At 47.5% G+C, this 22,980-nt stretch overlaps 1 protein-coding gene across 12 annotated transcripts in view; it reads right to left on the bottom strand.

The window, feature by feature from the left end:
• TCF3 (transcription factor 3) overlaps positions 1 to 22,980 on the bottom strand; it is a 97,391-nt gene that overhangs the window by 47,255 nt on the left and 27,156 nt on the right. For all 12 annotated transcript variants that reach the window (XM_072601551.1, XM_072601545.1, XM_072601552.1 and 9 more), the window contains 2 exons: positions 6,352 to 6,428; positions 5,638 to 5,731 (listed from right to left, as the gene is read on the bottom strand). In XM_072601551.1, coding sequence (XP_072457652.1) covers positions 5,638 to 5,731; positions 6,352 to 6,428 — 171 coding nt within the window. The remainder of the gene's footprint in view (positions 1 to 5,637; positions 5,732 to 6,351; positions 6,429 to 22,980) is intronic.

Here is a 22,980-nt window from a genome sequence, read left to right as displayed (position 1 = left end):
ATAGCACCTACCTTGCATGGAAATTTTGAGGACCAAATGACATAGTATTTGTAAAGCATTTAGCAGTAACTGGCACACAGTAGATACAATATGTTTATCCCCTCTCTTATTCCTGGGCTCTTTCGACTTCAAGGAGATGGATCCCATGTATTGGACAGTCAGAGATGTCAAGAAAACACTCCCAAACAACCTGGAGCTGGGGCACAATGATGTAGTGGACAAAATGAGGGTCCAGAATTAGAGGCCCAGGTGCTTTGGCCAGAGGTTCCAACCTCTCAGGGCTTCCTCCTTCTCCACATCCACTAACCCTCCCAATTCTAAATCCAATCATCGCTACGTTCCTTTTCTGGTCTTCCCTCCCACTCCCCTGACTCAGTTTCTGACTTAAGAAACATGACAGGGCCCAGTGAGGCTGTGTGGGTCGTATCTGCCGAAGCAGGAGAGCAGGTGTGGCCATGACTCTTGGGACCCTGGGGAAGGAGGGAGGGGATACCACACACAGATAGACTCCAATGGCTCTGTCCACGGGGGCCTCCCCAGGCTCCTCCTCCTGCCCCTTTCTGTTCTCTGGGGTCCTGAACTCCAATAAGCTGAACTTGTACACTGGGAGCTGGGCTGAACCCTCCAGGGAGCCCCCAGGCCTGCAAAGGTGGCGCCGGCAGAGGCCTGAAGGGGCTTAGGGATTCGATTAGTTGGTGCCCGGCTCAGGGAGGAAAGGAGTGCCTGAGACACATACCCAGACAGAAATAGCCATTCTCCTTAATAATTTTTTTTTTAAAGGATGTAAAGATGTGACTATTGACAACCCAGGCTTCATGGGCAGATTAAGCCATTGTCCAGGACGCACCCTATTCGTTGCTCTGCACAATACACACAAGATTAGAAACCTGCCTCTGAAAAGAAGCTAATTACTAGAAATAATTAACTAGAAAGAAATCTGTTATGGTTTATCAGTTTCCCTGCTGTTTAAAGCGTCCCATTCCCTCCTCCCCACCCCCTACCCTCCTGCCGCCGGGGAGGGGACGCCATCCGGGGGACAGATTTCAAGGATTCAGGTTTTCTCTGAAGAAGAAAAATTCCCATCACAGTGCATGCACACATGTGTGTGTTTGGGTCAGGCTGTGTTTGGGGACAGTGAGACCAAAGCTTGCGTAAGTCAGCTGTGTGCCCATACACATGCTGGTATTGAAGATGTCACCAGATACAACCCAATTACCCTCGTAGGGATGAAATCTGGAGCAGGGATGGAGGGGAAGAAGGCAATACTTAGGGTCCTGCTAGGTTTTATGAGGCAGCCCTGACCTACCAAGCCTCTCCCAAGCCCCACTTGGTTCAAAGTGGGGCCTTAACAAGTACTACCTAAATTATCCTAAGCAAACCACTGCCCCTTATCTGAGAAACAGTTTCCTCATCTCTGAAATGGAGATATCAATCAGTGTTCTCTTTCTCTCATGGGGCTGTACATGAGAAAAGCATGGGAGTTAATATTCTTGTCAAAGAAAGAGCTGAGGTCTGCCCTCTCCCAGAATCCAATCCAGTCCAAGTAAACCTATAATCAATCTAGACGAGGTTCTGCTCAGGGGTTGGCAAACTCCTCTACAAGTGGCCCCTTGTCATCACTCTAATTTCTGGGCCCCATATCCTGCTCCTTCCCAATCAGTCTCCACTGAGGTTTCCCAGCAGGATCCCTGGAAGAAAGCGGACCAAAGGGATCAGAGGATAAGTTGGGGGCCCCAAAAGAAGAAGCAAATCTCTCTCTGTTTGCCTTGTCAGGGACCAGACAGGTGACATTAAAATCAGTGATCCTATAGTCAGAGCAGGGCAGCTAGGTGGACAGAGCACTGAGCCTGGAGTCAGTAAGCCTCCTCTTTTTGAGTTCAAATCTGGCCTTAGACACTTACTAACTATGTGACCCTGGGCAAGTCAATTCACCATCTGTAAAATGAGCTGGAAAAGGAAAAAAACCACTCCAGTATCCCTGTCAAGAAAACTGTCATGAAAAATCAGACATAACTAAAAAACTGAACAACCAACTATATTTGGAGCAGCCTTAGGATCAAAGCTCTCACTTCTTTAGGGTTTTGAGTTAATAACAATGACCCTGTGAGGCAGGTAGTGTGAGAGCTGTTTTAGAGACAGAGGTTCAGAAAGGAAGAGAGCTGCTCATAGACAAAGAGCTACCAAGCACTGGTTCAGCCACTTAATACCCAGTGAGACCTTTGACAAGCTACTTCTGAGACTCAATTTCCTTATTTCTAAAATGAAGGAGGGAGAATTTGGTCTAAAAGTCCTCTAAGGTCCCCTATGCTTAGATCCTTTGAAAACTTTTGAGATCTTTCCCTTTCCCTAACAAATGACCGAGCTTGAGTCTGAACCCAGGCCCCTTGGTTCCAAGGTAAGGACTGTTCCAGAACACACAGGGTTCACAGCAGCCCAGAATAGTGACATGTTTATCCCAGGAGACCTAGGAAGTGTGTGCTGTGACAAACAAGTGTCTCACAACAGGAAACATGAACCCTTGGCCTGTGGCTGACTTAAAAAGAGCTCTTGACAGTCTTCTCTCCTTCTGTAGACCTCAGTTTCCCCTTCTGTAAGATATGAGTGGGTGAGGGGCTGTGGCAGAGGCAGACAGACGACAGATGTAAAAAAGCTGCATAAATGCGAGGATTTCTATCAAATGATGCAGCAGAGAACGAAGCCAGGGCTAGGAGGGTGCTGGACCCTGAGCCCAGGACAGGGGCTGGGCTATGGTCCTTCAGGGTCTGACCTCTACCTCTGCTGCTCCCTGAGAGGCCTTCAATCCTGTGCTGGCGCCGTGAGTCCCCAGCTCTTCCCAAGAGGGGCAGAACGGATGGTGTTATTAGATGTGATTATCATTACTGCATTATACTTATTAATACACTCCCTCAAGGGGACCTCCTGGGAGCTTGGTCGCCATCACAGCAGCAGCAGCCACTGCTATTCCAAGGGCTCCGCTGGTTCAACTCTTGTTTGGGCCCAACTGGTGGTTCTACCCCCTCTTCCAGCCAGTGTAGGAGAAGTCCAACAGTGCCAAAGAGCCTTAATGGAAAGGGCCTGGTGGCCTAAGAGCTGCTCTGTGGGTGATTTCTAGTTACGTTGGGAAAGTCACCATTACCTCTGTGCCTCAGTTTCCTTATCTTTAAAATGAGGGATCAAGATAATAAAATTTATGATGTGAAGGGACTGCTGGGTCCATACTGTCCAACCCTCTTATTTTATGGAGGAGGAAACTGAGGCCCAGGAAGGTTAAAGTGACTTGTCCAAGGAGACAAAGACTTAAATCCAGGTCCTCTAACTCAAGAGCTGGTCTTTTCACACAGCTATGAAATCCTGTGCTCTAAAGACCCTCAAAACCCTGACATTCTATGTTCTAAGGCTCTCTCAGTCTTGACATCCTGTGCTCTAAGGCCCTCAAGGCCCTGACATCCTGTATTCTAAGATTCTCCCAGCTCTGACGCTCTGTGTTCTAAAAGCCCTCTCAGCCCTGACATCCTTAGTCCTAAGGACCCACCTAGCTCTGATATTCTGTGTTCTAAGGGCCCTCCCAGCTCTATTGTTTGATGGTCCCATAAGAGGTCCCCTGGAGACAGAGGGCAGAATCAATGCCTTTGCACCTACAGAAGAGGGATGGAACCACATGTGAGGCAACTCGGAGGGCTGAGAACAAAGGTGGGGCAAGTGTGATTGCTTCAGGGGTGAGTGATAAGCCCATGGGGGCTCCATTCTGACAGGGGAAACCCTGAAAGAAGCTTGCAAGTTTCCTGGACCTTCGTCCCCTGAGCCTACCTAAGGTTCTCTCCAGCTGCAGGAAGAGAGTTTCTATCCCCACTCAGACCACAGGCAAAGCTTGGGAAATGAAGCTGTTTCTCAGTGGGGCTCCCAGGACGAAGGGAGGAGAAACCAGAAATGGAAGCTGACTCTGGTAAGTGAATCACAGAGACCCTCAGAACTGTCAGGAACCTCAATGAGCGTCTAATCGGATTTGTCCGTGAGTACCAGTCCTTTCTACCACACTTCCACATGGACACGTCCAGTGAAAAGAAGCTCGCTATATCTCCAGAGTACACTGCCCGTTACACTTCTGGAGAACTCTGGTTGACAAGATGTTTTTGTTTCCATCTAGTCCAATCCACTATACCTGAGCAAATATCACTTGGATAACAACCCTCATGGAAAACAGCTGGTTTTACAGTGGATCAAGCACTGGGCCTGGCGTCAAGAAGACCTGAGTTCAGATCTGACCTCAGACACTTCCTAGCTGTGTGACCCCGGACAAGCTGCTTATTAATAACCTCTATTTATCTCAGTTTCCTCATCTGTAAAATGAGGATCATAATGGCACCTACCTTGAAGAGTTGTTCTGAGGATCAAATGAGATAATACTTATAGAGTGTTTAACACAGTACCTGACACACAGTCGGTGCTACATAAATGCTCCCTCCCACTCCCAACAGTGACTGATGTCCAGTAAAGTTACAAAGAACACACTAGCAAGGGAGGGAAGAAGAGAGGAGGGAGGAAGGAAACCAAGACAGAGAGAAAGACAACACATCGGCTCTCAGGCATGACCCAGTCACCTCCCTAGCGGAGTGGAATTAAATCCTTGCCCAGACTGACAAAGCCTCTGAATTGCTATGTCAAACTCAGGCTTGGGGGACAGGACCCCTGGGTTCAGTCCCCAGTGCAGTGTCTAGCCTGTTGCAACTGGCCTCCAGCTGTTACCCCATCTCTACTTCCTTCTAAGGAGGAATATGTGGAACCTGGGCTAGGGAGGGAGCCTATGATGAAGTCTCCTGGTCTTAGTGATTCTTATTTTCCCATTGAATTTTATCATTTTTCTGAGAGTTATAATATTATCTTTTGGGACTATGACAAAGTAGAGAGTAAGTTTTAAGCATAAATAAAAAAGTTTTAAATTTTAATTTAGGCATATATAATTTAGGCAGTGCTATCATTTTTATTATATTGGTTCGACCTATCCATGAGCAATTAATGTTTCTCCAGTTACTTTGGTGCTGCATTTCCTATGCCTTGAATACTTGTCCCTAATCTGCACCTGTTGAATCCCTATTTACCCTTTAAAGGCCATCTCCAATGTCACCTCCTCTAGGAAGCCTTTTCTGATTGAATTAAGCCCCCTCAAACTTCAAACATCATTTTATTTGTACCTCCTACAGTTCATTTAGCAGGTGTAGAATACTACATCTCATTTCTCTTCATCTCATTTGCACACTGTGAATTCCATGAGCACACAAGCACTACATCTTGTTTTAATTTTTTATTTCCCCCAGTGTCCAGCACAATATTCTATATGGGACAGACATTTAATAAATGTTTCTTAATGAATGAATGATTGGGCTAGTAATAAGGCTATAAATCAGCCCCTAATCTCAAGTATCTTAAGAGTATGTGCCCTGAAAATGTCTGCGGAATGACTGATTGACCAAAGTCAAGATCCCTTCATAGACCAGGAAAAGAGACAAACAAGTAACATCTCTGAAATGAGCTTGGTCAGGATGTGACTCCTATTCCTGACTATGGACTGCCCTTGTCCCCCAAAGTAGACCAACTTCCTGGCCCCAGTCCTTCCCAGCCACCCTCTGGAGGACTACTCACCTACGAGTCCAGATCCCAGGAATGATGTTGAAGATATGTTATTGTGAGAGGCAAGGTCTCGGGGCTCTGTGTAGTGAGAACCTTCACTGTAAGCCTGGTTTGGGGTGGGGAAGATAAGGGAAGGAGAGAGGGTTCCATGAGATTCACATGGAAAGATTCACGTACGGTCCCTACATCAAATGCCAGTCCCAAAGACACTTGGGGAAGCTGAGAGTGACTAGTCACTTAAGCAGACTGTCTGCCTGGTTTAACTATGTGAAATCTTCCTAGTCTTTTAAAAAATGTGTTCCCTTTTTGAAAGAAAATGGGGGAATAAGGTTGGAAGAATACTGAGCTAGCCTTAAGATCTGTCAAACATCTGCTGAGTGACCTTGAGTAAGGTCACTGAATATCCTTTTGGCCTCTTTTTCCTTCTGCCTACTGAACAGAAGAATCCCTTGTCCACCTCCTAGGGGATGTGTTCTGTTTGGGACCATGTTCAACTTCTTCAAAAGCATGGCTAGAATTAGGACCAACAGTCAGGTGGGCTGGCACAGATCACATAGAAACAGGCTGGGGTGGAAGAAGCCTGGAAGTTATGAGCCCTCAGAGTCTTAGGGGACCATGGGGATGGAGGTTCAGAGTCTTTTGTCCATGCCCTTTCAAAAACAGGATAAGAGAAAGCTGGCTGACATGGAAGTCAGGGAAACTGAATCATATCAGATATGACCTTACCCTTCCTTGGTCGAATGAGGAATTGATTTGATCTCCTGTTGCTCCCCATGACCCAGAGCCTGTTCTCTCCTCCAAACCTACCAAAGGGGAAGAGAGAAAAAGGGTTATCCTCAGTATCAAAGGTCTGACTTGAGGCACTGCCTCCTCACTCTTACCACTGTTAATATGGCCTGCGTCTACCCTCCAACATTCCCAATAACAAGCAGAGCTGATCGTCCAGGGCAGTTCCAACCAAACTGGACCACTGGCCATTCCTCAGACTCCATACTCCCTATCCACCACCCCTCTGAGTTCATCCAAACTATTCTGCCTCAACTGTAACTTTGCCTTCTTTTAAGGCTCAACTCTGAGCTGCCACTCCTCCATCTTTATTTGTCTAACTGTCGTATCCTCTCAGTAGAGCATAAGCTCCTTGAAGTCAAGGATTGTCTTTCATCTTTAACACTCTGGAGTCTGGCATGGTGCTTAGTACACAGTAGTTATTTAATAACATTTAAGAAAATCGAATTGAAATCAACAGCTTCCCATTTTTTATGGTAGCAAAGAAATGGAAACAAAGTATATGTCCAACCACTGTGGAATGCCTAAACAACTTACTGGGTATGGATATAATGAAATAGTATTACACCTTAACAAGCAATGAATATGAAAATTACAGAATCATAGGAAGACTTCTATGAACTGATACAAAGTCAAGTAAGCAGAACCAGAGGAAAAAATTTATACACAATGATTACAGTGGAAATGAAAATAACAAGAAAAAAACTCAGTGAAATCATAATGACCCCAAAGAAGAGCTATGTCAGCTTTCTTTCTTTGCATAAGTGGGAGACTATGGGACAGGAATATCCCGTCTATAACCAAATTTGCTTGAGAAGTTGGTTAGTTTTCCTGTTTCCCTTCCTTGTCCTTTTCTAGTTTTTTTTTCTTGTTACATTCTGGGGGATAGTTCTTGAGGAAGAAAATATATTTAGAATTTAAGTAATGTAAAAAATCAGTAATTTTTAAAAAAGAAATTGATAGCTCACTTTTGAAATCACTGTGTAAGCTGTGCTTCTAAGACCCCAGCTAGGGAGGTCAGCAAAGCAAGAATTAAACTCCCCATTTCACAGATGAGGACCCTGAGGTTCAAGACAGACTGCATTTCTATAGTGCTTAACAGATTTCAAAGAATTCTGATTACAACAGCTGGTAAGGCAGTCTGGCAAGGCTTATTCTCTCTATTTCACAGATGAGGATACTGAGGCTTAGACACTGACAGGTGACACTCCCATAGCACTTTGTAAAGAGATTTGATTACAACCTTCCAATGAGGTCACGAGTGCTATTTGTCACTGACATTTCAGGGATGAGGAAATTGTAGCCCAGCATGGGGAGGTGGTTTGTCTCAGGTGCTTCAGCAGATGAGGGGCAGAATGTGGACCCAAACCCAGGCTGCCTGAAGGCCAAACCAAGCTTACCTTTCCCCGCTACTTTCATGTCTCTGTACCTGTACTTGTCAGCTGAGCCAGGCCTAAAGACCAAAGGACATTTTCAACAGAATTCTAGGTCAAGAATTCTTGAGTTTCTGCCCCTGGTGGGGGTGGGGGGGGCAGCACATGCCAGTGTCAGACAAATGGGCCTGACTGGTCTTGAAGCTACAAGTGCTGCTTCAAATCATGGTATGAGCAATGGAAAATGTAGCGGTGGTGGGGTTTAAAGAAGAGAGAAGGGTGTGGGGAAGAGAAAAAGAAAAAAAAAAGATAGGAAGAGAAAAGGGAGGGAGAGAGGGAGGGAGAGAGATATCACACATATGTGCGTGTGGAGTGGGGGAGGGCAGAATTCTGTTTCCTAGCTGGCTCAGAATCTGTCTTCAGGTCCCAGCCTCCCACCACCATTTACCACGGCTACCACCACACCCCGCACTTGGCAGAGATAAGCTGAAGGCTAACACCCAAGACCCTGGGTACCCTGCTCCTCTCGAAAGAGTCTGTTTTCAGGAAAGGACCCTGAGCATTTTTCTTCCTCCACAGCCCCCAATTCCTCTCCCTAAGGATACCTTTACAACTCTTAAATGCAAGGGCTGAAAGGGGCCTGAGCAAAGAGAATAAGGGACATCAGAGCTACAAGGACCTTTGGAACAAGAATATGGAAGGTCAGAACCAGGATGGTGCTTGGAACAGGGAACAGAGACTGTCATCAGAACTGGAAAGGAGAAGTCTCTCTATGGTTCTAGGCCTGGCTCTACCACCCTCCCTCCTCCCAAACTCTCCCAGGGTGGGGTCACAGTTGGGACTGTGGGCAGTCCTGAGGGGTTCAGAATTGCTGGGAGACAAACCCTTGTTATCACAGCACACATGGTAACGGCTGTTTGGAGAAAGGAGCAGGCAGCCAAAGAGGCATTCTAGCTACTGGGTTCAAGGTTACACACATCAGCCCCTTTTCCTTTTCATGCGAAGATGTATCCCTCGCCCTAAGGGTATAACCTGGGCATCATATGCCCATTTCAGAGATGAACAAATGGAAGGTCATGGCAGGAAAGTGATCTGACCAAGGTCACACTGAGCTGCCCTGTGACCCCTACTTGGGACCTCAGGCCCTTATCTATATTAAGTGAGGATGCCAAACCCTTTAAGTGCCCTTCTGGATTCTCATTGTTCAGCTGGGTCAGGGCTTCTCAGGGCTTTGGGGGAAGGAGAGAAAGCTCCCTGCCCTCTTCTCCCCTGGCAGCCGATTATCAGAGCGAACACACTGGATCTGTCTCCCCAGCACTGCTCACTGCTCATTTCACCAGAAACTTCTTTCAAATTACATCCTTCTATTTCGGTGCCTTTGTGTTAATCATTTCCCCAGAGAATTGGTGTTTAATTGCTGTCTAATTTGCATAATTATGCATATTAATCTCCACACCTAATGAATATTCATACTTCTCATTTAGATTTTGTTTTCTAATCAAAAATTTCCAATGTGATTATGGTGCGGAGCAGGATGGGGCGCTAATAATACCGCGGGTACTGGGGGACGCTGCCAATTCTCCCACCGCTGACTTCCCACAATCAACTTTTGCTTTGCTTATGTGTTTTCTAAAGCAATTCATCCTCAGAAACCCAGCAAACACCCATCAGAGGCAGAAGACAAAGCCTTTGCTCCCAGCTGGCAGCCCTGGGCTTCAGCACCATGACCCCCTCCCTGCTTTGCCTCTGCTTCTGCTTTTCCTCCCCAGTGCTGGCCCTTTCACTCCCTGGCCACTGGGTAAAACCTCTCAGCTCCTGCACCTTCCTTCTCAATCCTTCAGCCCTCCCTCCTCTCCCCAGCCTCTGGCTCCCTGGCTCTCTTTCAGCCCCTTCTCCATTTCTATCCTCTGAGGGAGCGAAGGGGGCAAGAACCTTGTTACTGATCCAGGCCAAGGCCCCAGGCTCAGAGCTAGAGCCCCCCAGGCCTTCTGCTGGAAGCTGGCTGTCAGCCTGGGCAAGATGGCTGACTGGCCCTCATCTCATACACCTGCCGCAGGTGCTATCAGCTTGAACCATAGTCCTGGGAGGCTAAGACCCAACTAGCATTTTAAAGAGAAAAAAAAACCCTTTTCCAAAGCCAGCAGGCCTCCCTCCCTATTCAGATGGTACAAAAATAGGGACTTCCTCCCCCCCCCACTCCCATTAATACAGTTATTAAAATCAAAACCCCCACAGATTAATCATGCATTTTAATAACTCGGATCATGAATATTCATAATGCGTTTCTTGCTCATGTTCTAATTAAAATGTACTAATAGAATAAGATGTAGCTGTCAGAGTGGAATTTTTTTTTACTCTTTTTTTTCTAAATGCCAGCACTAAGGAAAGCTGATATATGATAATCTTTGGATTGGCACAGCCCAGCCCAGACTGGTACAAAGAATGGGTCTAGCTCAGTCCGGGGACTGCTTTAAAGGCTTCTCACCTCATCAGGTTGGCCATGATGCCTGCTGGGCTCTCCCTGTTCTGGAGTGACAGGGGCCTAGGAGTCCCTGGCATCTAAGCAGACAGCTTTTAGCTTGGGGAAAGGGCAAGAGAAGAAAGCAGAGGGGAGGAGACAAGGAAGGGACAAGAGGAAAGAACGATGTTTACGGAGCAATCAATTTTCCTTTTTAAGGGTTCCTAGATGCCAGATGAGCAAACGCCTGCCAACACTGAGGTCCACTTGGGCCTGGTTGTGAGCCTGTAGATGCCACCCGCCTCTGACCAGTCAAACATGCACTGGCCCAGCTGGCTTCAGCACCAGATCCTTGAAGCCCTGTCTGAGGATGGCCCTTCAGCCAACGTCTACCCAACTGCCAATAGCCACCAGGGGCCCCAAGCATATCCACTCATTATTCAACAAGCAGCAGAAGAGACTTCCATGTCTCCTCTTTAAAAGAAAGGAGCTGGACTAGAAACAGTTTTACTGTTTTCTTCTACCTCTTACATTCCATGTTCTAGAGCCCCTAACTCTAACATTTTAGACTCTAAGGTTCCTGACAGTCTGTGCCCTAAATGCCCTTATATCTCAGACATTTTATCTTGTGCTATTTTCTATGATCCCTCTGGGGGCAGCTAGGTGGTGCAGGGGATACAGCACCAATGCAGGAGTCAGAAGGACCCGAATTCAAATCTCACCTCAGACACTTGACACTCACTAGCTGTGTGACCTTGGGCAAGTCACTTAAACCCAACTGCCTCATCCTGGGTCATCTCCAGTCATCCTGATGAATATCTGGTCACTGGATTCAGATGGCTCTGGAGGAGAAGTGAGGCTGGTGAACTGCACAGCCCTCCCTCACTCAAAACAAAGTCAAGTGCAAGTCATGTCATTAGTTCTCTGATGGCATGGTCTTCTTCGGCAACGAAGGACAAACACACATGACCCCTCTGAGAGATGACATCCTATGTTCTAAGACTGGCATCTGTTCCCTTCTCTCTACTCACCAGGCAACTGAACTAGATCCAGCTGTCATCCCCTCCTGCCTGGACATTACACCAGCTTCCTGATGGATCTCTCTGACTTCAATGTCTCCTCTTCCCTTATCCACCCTCCGCACATTTGCCAGTGATTTTCTCCCTGCTACCTCTAGGCTTCAGTCCAAATTCCTCCATTGGGCATTTAAGACTCTTCACAACCTGGTTTCAACCAACCTTTCCAGCTTGATTTATTAGACATTACTCCCTCCCCTCTGGCCAAACTAGGCTTACTGTTGTACCCCACACATGACACCCCATCTCCCACCTCAGAGCCTTTGTCCATGCTTAGGATGCCTTCCCTCCTCTCTCTCCAATTTCCTACAAAGCCCAGCCCAACTGCTACCTCTTACAAGAGTCTTTCCCTGTTTCATCTTCCCACCCTGCTAGTGCCTCCCCCTTCATGAACTTAGCCTATATTTTGTGTATATGCCCGATGGAATGTCAACCCCTTTATTTTTTTGTCCCTCTACGCCCAGGGCCTATCACACACACAGTAGGCGCTGCAGATCAAGCTCTTCTAGATGTATGGTTTAAGGCCTTTTTTCCCAGCACGGTTTCTTTCTTGGAGAAAAAGGAAACTAGGAAAACCTGGCTCCTCTCACTCAGCTCCTTTCATAGAGGAACAGAAATGCCTGATAAGGGCTTGCTTTGTGTGGGGCACTCAATGCCCTCCTCCAGGAGCTCTCTCAGCCCCAATATCTCCTGCAGATTCCTGGATGATAGACAGACAGGGGCTTGCCTAGATCCCACTGGAAGCTTCTTGACAGTTACCAAATAAGCCGATTTGCTGCTCTGATCTACCTCCGCCCCCCCGTAAGGTCAAGGGGGATTTGTAATTAAACACTTTAGGATCAGAGGATTTAGAGCTGATCTAATCCAACCCCCTCATTTCACAGATGAGAAAACTGAGGATCAGAGACAAGTGACTTGTCCAAGGTCACTCAGTAAGTTGTCAAGTTAGGACAAGTGACTCTCAACTCCAAATCCAGTGCTCTTTCCCCTGAATGTTAGCTTTTGAGCCCTGCCAGACACAGACAGCTTTCTCAGCCCAGCACCAGGCCTGCCTTGTGGTGAAATTGTAGGATTCATATACACCTCTTCTCCTCGATGCTGGAGGACACCCCACTAAGCCTATAACACTTGAGCAGATTCAAAATGTCCTCCCAATGCCATGTGTCCAACCATGGGGTCAATGTTGTAAGAAATCAGTCTCTGCTGAAGAGGTCAGGGAAGAAAAAAAAAAAAGCAAAGGCAGCCCCACAGAGAACACAGAATGATCTCAGGCCTTGCACACTAGGGGCTGAGCGTCCAGACCCAGGCAGCAAGGTGACAGCGAGTCATTACATCATTAGAAGTGGCCAAGGAGTCTGAACGAGCCCTCAGAGACAATGCAAAGGGGACTCAGGGCTTCTGCCCTGCGGCCTGTGTCCCTGGGAGGTTGCTTTCCCCTTTCTTTGCCCCGAGAGGATCCAGGGTTCTAAAGGGAGAAGTCCTGTCCCAATTAACATTCTGCTTACTGGCTTTGGAAGGGACCCACCAGTTCAGAGAAAAAGGGGGAGGCCTTAGTATAGTATAGGTCATCTATACTATGACACTGCCCCCCTCGAAGGAAGGACTTTTCTTCAGCGAGTCCAGGGTCCAGCTCAGGCCTCTTCACTTCCCTGGTGTCCTGGATAATTTTGTCACAGTTTGCTGAAGTCTATGGACCCCTTTTCAGAATTTGGGTTTGAAATGATTGACGAAAATAAAATGCTTAGTTTCAGGGAGAGATTAATAAAAATAAATTTCCCCCCATCCAAATTCAAAGAACCCCTAAAATCTTTTCATAGATTTCTTGGGCAGGTGTGGACCCCAGATTAAGAAGCCCTGCTCTAACTGGAGGAAACATAGATAACCATAGGCCAATGTTGGTGCAGGGATGAGGAGGGAGAAGGCCCTTCCAGCCCAATACCCCGCCTCAGGCCCAGAAGCCCACTGGTTTCCCTTGGGGCGGAGAAAGCAGAGGCCTGCTCATCTTAGCTTGCAGCTCATGGAGGCCAGCAGAAGCAGAATCAGGGGGCTGAGTTAATAGACAGAAAGGACCTTAAAGATTCTTTATTTACAGCTTCTCATTTTACCCAGACTGGGGAGGGAGCTGGCCCAAAGGTACACAGAGCAGAGCTGTGACCCCTCGACCAGAATAGTGCTGCCCTTCCTTAGGCCATGTAGGATGGTCCTGGTGCCTCATTATGACTTGCTCTGCCTCCATCTTGTCCCAGCACTAAATTAACCCACTGTGCAGCTAACACCAGCTCACATGTTCGCCTTGTGCTATTCGAAGTATTTTTATGTCCATGAGCTGGACACCACCAACCCCTATAATTGGGGAGATGGGGCAATTTCCACACCTGTAAAACATCAAGAACACCTGGCCTGCCCTCTTCATCAGACTGTGGTGAGACGCCAGGAATGAAGTTCTTTGGAAGCAATAAAGTGGTTAGATATATGGCAGATGCTTTAGGTACCTGGCTGGCAGGTACTGCTAATCATTCTGTCCATTACACAGATGAAGAAAACAATAGAGGAAAGAAGGGACTTACTCAAGGTCACAAAATGGGATCTAGTGTGGACATACCAGTGACAGAGTCATAGAACCACAGTATATTAGTACCAGACAGATCCATAGGACAGGGAGGATAAAGGTTAAAAGAGACATGGAGTATAGGATGCCAGAGTTGGTAGGGCCCTTAGAACACAGGAGGTCAGAGCTGGGAGGGCCCTTAGAACACAGGAGGTCAGAGTTGGGAGGGCCCTTAGAACACAGGAGGTCAGAGCTGGGAGGGCCCTTAGAACACAGGAGGTCAGAGTTGGGAGGGCCCTTAGAACACAGGATGTCAGAGCTGGGAGGGCCCTTAGAACACAGGAAGTCAGAGCTGGAAAGGACTTTAGAGATCATTTAGTCCAATTCTCTGACATTACAGGGAAGGAAACAAAGGCTCAGAGAGAGGAAGTGGTTTTCTCAGGTCACACTGGGGCACTAGCATACCAATCAGATTTCCTAGCCCTCAGACCAGGGTTCTACCTGGCATGCCACGCTGCCTTGGATAGCTAACAGTTCCATTTTATAATTTCAAAAGATGGATTTGCTCATCAAGATGCTCTGTTCTAGTCTAAAATTTGGAGTCTATGGCTATAGTTTCCTCTATACCCAAGCAGTTGCCGTCCCGATGAAAGGCTTTTTGAGGCACCGTCTGGAAGAGTGCTTGAGCTAGAAGCCTGTTTCTCCAGCCCCCAGGACTATCTCCCTCCAGTCTGGGCCCACTAAGGGAGGCCAGGAACTCCCACCCCCCATGTGATCTGGGGCACGGGGACAGAGGCCAGCAAAAGAAGGGCATCCACAGGCACTGACACAAATAATGCTTCCCTCTGCTGTTGTCCTTGGCTCTGGCTGGCTAGTTGCATCACCCCTGTGGCATCCCCTGGCTGTGGGCTGACAGGCTCGCCTCCACGAGTGAGGTGAGGAAACCAGGCCCTGGACAAAAGGCTCCTGTGTCCTGCCTCGGGGTCAGAGGGTGACTGGGGGGGGTGGGGCCCAGCTTGGGGACCTCAGCCAGGTGGCCCTGCCAGCTCTTGACAAGTCCCTTGGAACACCGGGCAACCTGACATTCCACAGGAATATGAGGATTGTGGGGCCTGGCTATAAATATCTCCCCTCCCCTCCCAGGAACTTCCTTACTGTGAACTTACAAAGAACTGCTCATAAATGGCCCAAGACATGACAAAACTCAGGTGCTTTGTGGGATATGGTATAAGGCTAATCCCTCATGTTCCCAACATTGTGTTCTAGGAGCCCTTCCAGCTCTGATATTCTCTGTTCTAAGGGCCCTCTCAGCTCTGACACTCTGGGTTCTAAGGATCCCACCACCCATGATTTTCTGTGTTCTGAAACAATTCCTCGTTCTGACAGCCTGAGTCCTAAGGTCCTTTTTGGTCCTAACATTCCATGTTCTGAAATCCTTTCCAACTCTGGCTCATTCTATGATCCTAAACAAATTCCAGAAAACAAGATTGATGGACTCAAGAACATAGTTTAAAAAAAAAATTCTACACAATTCAAAAAAGATAAAAAATGTGAAAAGGAAAGGGGGGGGAGAAGAGCCATGTTTCTGGTCCTCAGGCCCCACAGAGGCCACATCTCCATGGCCAAAGTCACAACTTGCCTTGTCTAACAGACTTTTGTGTTTCTACGGGAGGCGGATGAACGGACCAGCACATGACACTAATGTAAAAACTGAAAAAGTCATCAATATAGCTTCCAAAAAGAAAATATTCTTTTGATAAAAGAAATAAAGGAGGAAAGGAATATAATTTATAAAAAGATCTACAAATGAAAAATTATCACTTGAAAAATATTCAATTTCCCTAATAACAAAAAAAGCACCCAAAACAATTCTGAGGACCCCTTCACACGAACCAAAGCAGCAAAAAGAAAAAAAACTCCAGTGTGAACAGTGCTTTGGGACAACTCAACTTCCAGGACACTGCCGGGGCAGGGGGAGCAGGGGGAGCCCTCTGCTATCACACACATGTAAGGGGGAGGAGACCCTTGCTATCACACACATGTAAGAGGGAAGTTCCTGCTAGCACATCCCATGCATACACATGCATGTGTATATGCACACACACAAATTATAAAAATAATAAGCACCTCTCCCCCAGTTATACTATTATTGGGAATTTACACCAGCCAAAGGGAAGAGGAAAAAGAAGACTGCAGATATCTGTAGCAGCAAGCTCTGTATCCACACCAATGATGTCATGGCTTTTTTTTTTTAAGATGCTAGGAATTTTTGTAATTGTGACAAACCAGTAACAATCTAAATGTTCACGAACTGCCAAAAGGCAAAACAAAACGGTGGCCGATGAATACCCACACCCAGGATATCACAATGCGATCAGGAACAAATTAGGAATAGGAACACAAGATCTATAGAAAATAATGAGACACAAGGAGAGGAAATCCACATCAGTCTTCACACAGACTAATACCTGAGGGAATAATGACTGACAAATCCTTACAGATGCCAAGGAAGTACAGCTTAGACACCAATGACTGGAGCACTCTCATTTTAGAACTCTAAAATTCTTATTTTGGAAATGAGGCAGAGGCCCAGACGTTAAGTGATTAACCTGAGAGCTGGTCACTAGACACAGTGGGATTTAAACCTACGTGTTCATTCGCTCCAGAACTCTTTTCAAAACATCCATTACCTGTGTGACTGTGGGTCAGTCATTCAACCTTGCTGAATTTTAGGTTTCAATTCTCTTATTATCACATAGGTCTTTAAAATTTTATGTTCCAAAGTCCCATCCAGTTCCAACATTCCACATTCTAAAGGTCCATATAGTTCCCACATTTTGTATTCTAGGGCCTTTCAATTCCACCTCTGCACCATTTTACCGATATGCTCCCTTCTCTGGTTCAGGGCTTCATCACCTTGGATCACTGTGATAGCCTGCAGGTGGGTGTGACTGCCTCGTCTCTCCCCATTCCAATCCATTCTTCAGTCCCTTCCCTCTGTTAATTATTTCCATTTCATCCTATCTATAGCTTGCTTTGTTGTCTCTCCCATTAGGCTGTGAGCTCCTGGAGAGCAGGGACTGTCTTTGGCCTCTTTTTGTATCTCCAGCACTTAGAACAGGTCCTGGCATACAGTAGGTGCTTAATAAATATTAACTGATTGATTCTAACATCCTATGTTTTACATTCTGAGGCTGCTCCCAGCATGATCACAACATCCACCGCTCAGGAACACGAGACGCCTCAGTTCTTGGCCTCAAGTGGGAAAAATTTGGTGGGAGTTTCTCTTCCTGGCATTCAAACCTCGGTGATTGGACCCTCTGCTACTCACTAGAAAATGAGCTCCCTGCCCTGTCAGGTCACTTGGGCAGGAATGGGAGCTGAGGCCATTCAGGGGCCCTGGTGGTTTCAGCGTGGCAAAGACTAAAGGATTAAGAATTAGAAGGACTCTGGAGATCACCTAGTCCTAGCCTCTTTTTTTTTTTTTTTTTTTTTACAGATGAGGGACAATGAATGAGTTCTCAAGAGGGGATAGGACTCCCCCAGAGCCTCATGGTGTGTATGCAGCCAAGGCAGGACTCAAAAGCAGGATCTCCCCACCTCCCACTCCAAATGCAACACTTATTTCTCTATACCACATAGTCTAGTGGTCCTGCTTGGCTCAGTGGGGAATACAGGATGGTAAAATGAGGTGGGGAAAGCAAAGGAGCCAGGTTCTAGTGTGATCAATGCCTTTCTATGTATGTCACTGTGGATTATCACTACTCCCCCCACCCTGGGCCTCAGCTTTATGCCCTTTCCAGGGTACCTTGCTGCCTGAGTAATCCTGGAGGAGGAGAACCGCCTCCAGCCCACTCCCCTGGAGAATAAGCTGCTTTGTTCTGGGATCTAGCCATCGTGCCCCACCCCAGCCTGGTGAGGCAAGGTGGCCCGGGGCCCATGGCCCAGGAGGGTAGAGAAGCCACAGCACGAGGGAGAGGGTGGGGCACTTGGCCCACGCCTGGGCCCACTGATCCCATCTGTGCTGAGGGTACAACTTGGAGTAGGGTCTTGGCCAGGAAGGCAACTAACTTAGTTTCTAGGCCTAGGCTGGCCACCTGTCCTTGAACACATCCCATCCAGTCTCTGGGACTCAGTTTGTCTAGCTGTACAATCGGTCTAAAAAGCCCCACCTCCCTCACAGTATTATTGTAAGAGAGGAGTCAATGAAGTTATGGTTGGGAAAGTACTTTGACAATAATAGCAGCAACTCCAGTCTTGGTTTTCAGCCATTTGTTGTTTCTAAAATGTTCTGACTCCCCACTCCAATCTAACCCTGGCCCTGTGAAGCAGAAGGTTGGAGATCACTGGCTCACTGTGACAGCCAAAGGTATCCCTACGGCCACTCAGAAGAGGCTCCCAGGCAAATCAGGAGTCTGATTCTAGCCTGAGGGCTCCTGGTCCAGACAACCTTCCCTAAGGCCCAAGCCAGGAACAGGAGGCAGGGGGAACTTGGAACAGAATCTAGAACATCAGATCTGGGAAGGCCCTCAGAAAAACCCTTAGAACACAGGATGCCAAAGCTGGGAGAAATCTTACAGGATGTCAGTGCTGAAAGAAGCTGAGAACACAGGATGTCAAAGCTGGGAGGGCCCTTCAAACTCAATAGTGATAACAGCAGACACGTAGCACTAGACAGTTTAAGCTTCTCATCTGAGTCTCATTACAAGCCTGTAGGGTGGGTCTTATTTCTATTTTACTGTTGAGGAAACAGAGTGAGAGAAAGAGCCCTGTCCAAGGTCACCCAGTGAAATCAACAAGAAAGCTGGCCCATGGACCCAGTGCCCTGGCCACTGGTCCAGGGCTCTTCCCACTACATCCCATGCCTTCTCAACAGTGTTCTGCAGCCTTCCCTCCATCCCCTTGGACACATAATCAACGTTCTTCTCAGGCTCTCTGGTCTTTGAGACCAGGCTGCAGACAGGAAGATGGGAAGGGGTAGCCGGCTTCTTCAGCTCCTAAAAGCTCTGTGCTTCAATCAGGGATCGCTGCTTCTCTTAGATATATCCCTAAAGATCAGGAAGGAGGAACTAGCCAGCCTCCCAGTGCTCACCGAATGACCTGGGCTGAATCCAGTGCCCCACAATGCCCTGCAGAAATGTCCAAAATGGGGACTTGGGAATGCCTCCCCCCATACCTAGATGAGAAGCAAGAGTTTGGTCCAGGTTTGTGAGAGGCTGCAGGCAGGGCCCCTGAGGGCTGCTGGCATACAGGGGATTTTCCCTTTCTTCTGGATCCCCACTCAATTATAGGATGGTGAGCCGGCAGCTTCCTGGCTTGGGGATGAGGGAGGAGACCTTTCAGCAGCTGTCTTTGGCTGGCTAAGGCTAAGTCCAAGCCCTCTCCTCCACGTAGGATACTGAGGTAGAAGGGAATCTGGAGACTATCTAAGATGAAGAAGAGGAAACTGAGGCTCTAGTCTGGTCAGAAGGAAGGGACATATAAAGTCACATGACTAATAATAACTACAACTGGTATTTCTATAACACTTTAAAAGGCATACAAATGACTACTGTTAGGACAATATAGTGGGATACATAGGGCGAGGGTTATTACCCCTGTTTTACAGATGGGGAAATTGAGGCCAAGGCATTAAGTGACTTCCCTGGCACCACACAGGTAGTTAGTATCTGAGGTATGGTTTGAACACAAACTTCTTGACTGAAAGCCGCACTGTCTCTGTTGGTAAAGTAGCAGAACTAGGTTCTAACTCCAGATCCCTATTTCAAACTTGGCCTTTTCCTGATAGATATCTTGTACTCCCTCTCTCACTGTCTTTTCAGGCCCCAGGAGTTGTCAGGCAGAGGGAGATGGAGGTTAGACTTCTGGGGTGCCAGAAGACAGTTTAAGCAGAGTCTTTGGGTGAACCTCTATCTGGGAAAGCCCCCAAACAAGAGCTTCAGCCAGAGTTCCCATCCCTCCCACCAAAGGCCTCTTGGCTCATACAACCTCTTACCTCATAACCTCCTCCTGTTTACTCGGGCAAATATTTGTGACTTACTTGGGGAAGGGGATCTGGGAGGTGGGGATGAAGGCAGGGGGATTTCCACACCATCAGATGGTCTCATTATTCCCAACAATTCATCGTGCTATTGTATACTTCCTCCAAGGGAGAGGAAAAAACAGCTCACGGCCTTGTTGGGAAGGGAGGGCAGGGCGGAAGGCAGAGGGGGGCGATGAGGGGTGGGGGTAGGCATAAGAGAGAGGTAAACAAGGGATTGGTGCTGTCACCAGGGACAAGAATGGGAGGGAGAGGAACGTAAGAAGCCAAACAAGAGGCTGGGACAGAGAGGGTGAGTCAGTTCCCCAGGAAAAATCATCTAAGACAGCCAACTCTGTCCTGTGCACCCACAAGATTGGGGGGGTGGGGGGGAAGCTTTCCTGAACAACTTCCTGCGGCTGCAGCTGAGCTTTCAAGGGGCTGAGGGAGCAGGGCAGCGCTTTCCTCTAGCCTATTAACTTGTCACAATCGAAGCAGTGGGGTAGAGGGTAGTGAGGTGAGAGGGAGCAGGAATGAGGAGCTGGGGGGGGGGGGTTGCACATTGCGGGAGGGCATGCATGAGTTTTATCCTCTGCTTTGAAGAAAAACACAATCAGCTGTTTTGCTACCTGCCTGCTTGAGGGAAGTGGAGGGCTGGCTAGGTGTCAAGAAGATATCCCTTGGGATGGGCCATCAAGCTCTAGAAGGGACCTCCAAGGGTAGATTATCCAGCCCTCTCACTTTACAGGGGAAGAAAGCAAGGCTTAGAGAGGAGAGAAAGGTGACTTCCTCAAGGTCACAGAGCTTACTTTGAAGCCAAACGGAAGCAAGATTGAGCAGTGGATAGAGCACTGGGTTTGGAATCAGGAAGACTCATCTTCCTCAGTTCAAATCTGGCCTCCGATATACTTTACTAGCCATATGACCCTGGGCAAGTCACTAGACTAGGTTGCCCTAGTTTCCTCATCTATAAAATGAGCTAGAGAAGGAAACAGCAAACCACTCCAGTATCTCTGCCAAGACAACCCCAAATGGGGTCATGGAAAGTCATACATCACTGAAATGGCTGAACTACAACCTGACTCCAGATCCAGAGCTCTTTCCATGGCACTTAATTACATCATAGGATTCATTTAGATTCCAGGATCCTGAAGTTGTGTGGAGGCTAGTTTAAGAGAGTCACAGAATGTGAGGTACAGATGGAAAGAAACATTATGGAATCTGATATCCTCGTTTTACAGAAAAGGACATTTTGGCTCAGAGACGGGAGGTTATTCTTTGAGAGATTCTTGGAGTTCGAGGGTAAAGTAGTAGGAAGTAGGTAAAATAGGATCCCAAATCATGACCCTGCTACTAACTTGCTGTAGAATATTGGCCAACTCACTGACCCTCAATGAACTTCAGTTTTCCTCTTGGCAAATTTTTTATAAGGCCCGAGCCAGCTCTAAATCCTTTGAGCTTGTTGTTCTAAGATTTGAGAGGATACTTCTTGTTTTCCAAATTCCAACTAGGAAGCTGACCCATTCCAATAAAAAGGGCCTCATTTGTCATATTACTTATCAGACTGAACCAGCATCTAGACTTGTCCATCCTGCAAATTATAAACCTTCTCCCTTTCCCCCTGTCTCCCACCGGTACTTCTGGCATGACTTGGTTCATCTTTGGAGAAGTGTGTGTGTCCAAGACCCAAGTGCCCTCAGACACACATGGACCTCTCACTCTTTCCTCAGTCTGGCCTAAGCAGTCAGCCCTGACAGGAAGGGGTTGGTGAACTCTTGCTATCTGGCCATCAAGCAGCTTGTAAAGGACAGATGTGACCTATTTCTGAGGCTGCTAAGCACTTCTGGATTTGGGAAGGCCATTGATTATGTAAAATCTTTACTTAAAATGGAAAGAAGGGGGCCTGCAAGTGATGGAGGAGGGACTAACTAGCCTCCCAGCTCCCCCAGTGATCCTTGAATAACTGGAGCTGGGTCACCCGACCTGTTCTCCAGGGTCCCACAATTCCCTGCACAAATGGGAACTTAGGGAGGCAGAAATCATGATGTCCATATAGCATGGGATAACTTAGCTCTCTGCTCCTGAAAAGCAGCTTGATACCGAGTCCTAGTGATAGACTCTCTGTCTGTCCCATGCCACACACCCCTACTTGCTAGGTGGTGAAAAGGGGATGAAAGAAGAATAAATAAGTACAGCTCCCCAAGGTAAAACAGACATGCCTTTCTCTGGGCATCACACATGCGCCATAGCGGGCATTCTTAGTCCCATTTTCAGGGCTTCTTAAACCCACGGAAGCACTGAAGGGGTTGAGAGTGGAAAAAGTTTAAGAAGCCTATCTATAATATAGATGAACTAAGCAAGGCCTAGAACAAGCTCCTCAATCAGCCTGTTAGTCCTTATGTACTGAATGCCTACTCTATGTCCCACCCTCTGTCAGGTACTAAGTGGGATACAAGAGGAGACAGGTGACTTGGCTGGAGCAGTCACAGCTGACATGTACACAAACACTTTCAAGTGGTCAAAACATTTTCATTACAACATTGTAAGGTTCGTTCTAGATTCTAAAGTACTATCCAGCTCCCATATTCTAGATTCTGAGAGTCCTTGCAGAACCAACATGATAGGTCCTAAGGCCCTGCCAGTTCCCACATCCTAGATTCTAAGGTCTCAGGGAACTCTGACCTACCAAGGGCCTGAAGCTGGATGCCCAGAGGGGTAGGGCTAGTGTGGAGGGAAGGAGATAACACAAAGGCTGGAGGTGAGCCTCTTTTCCCAGCCCCCATGGGGAGGCTTTAACCTCAGTGGGGAATCCCCTCCTTTCTTCTTTATTATTTATTAAGCAGAGAGCTCGGTACTTTAGTTCTGAAGACCCTCACTCCAACCCCCATCCTCAATCCTTCTCCACATCAAAGCCCAGCCCAGCCCAGATGGGAGCTGGGGACAAACTTCAAAGGGAGCTCCATTTGTTCTCTCTCTTTCTTCTGCTCCCACCCCCATGTCATTCCTAAACAAAGGTTCCCAGCTTTCCTCCCCCGGCTCAAGCCCCACCCCAGCTCTCAGACTGGAGACAGGCTGGGTATAGTAAGAAAGAGGCC

Source organism: Notamacropus eugenii, chromosome 4 (genome assembly GCF_028372415.1).
Source record: "Notamacropus eugenii isolate mMacEug1 chromosome 4, mMacEug1.pri_v2, whole genome shotgun sequence".
In the NCBI taxonomy this organism is placed as follows: Eukaryota; Metazoa; Chordata; class Mammalia; order Diprotodontia; family Macropodidae; genus Notamacropus; species Notamacropus eugenii.
This window is presented reverse-complemented; position numbering and strand designations above follow the sequence as displayed.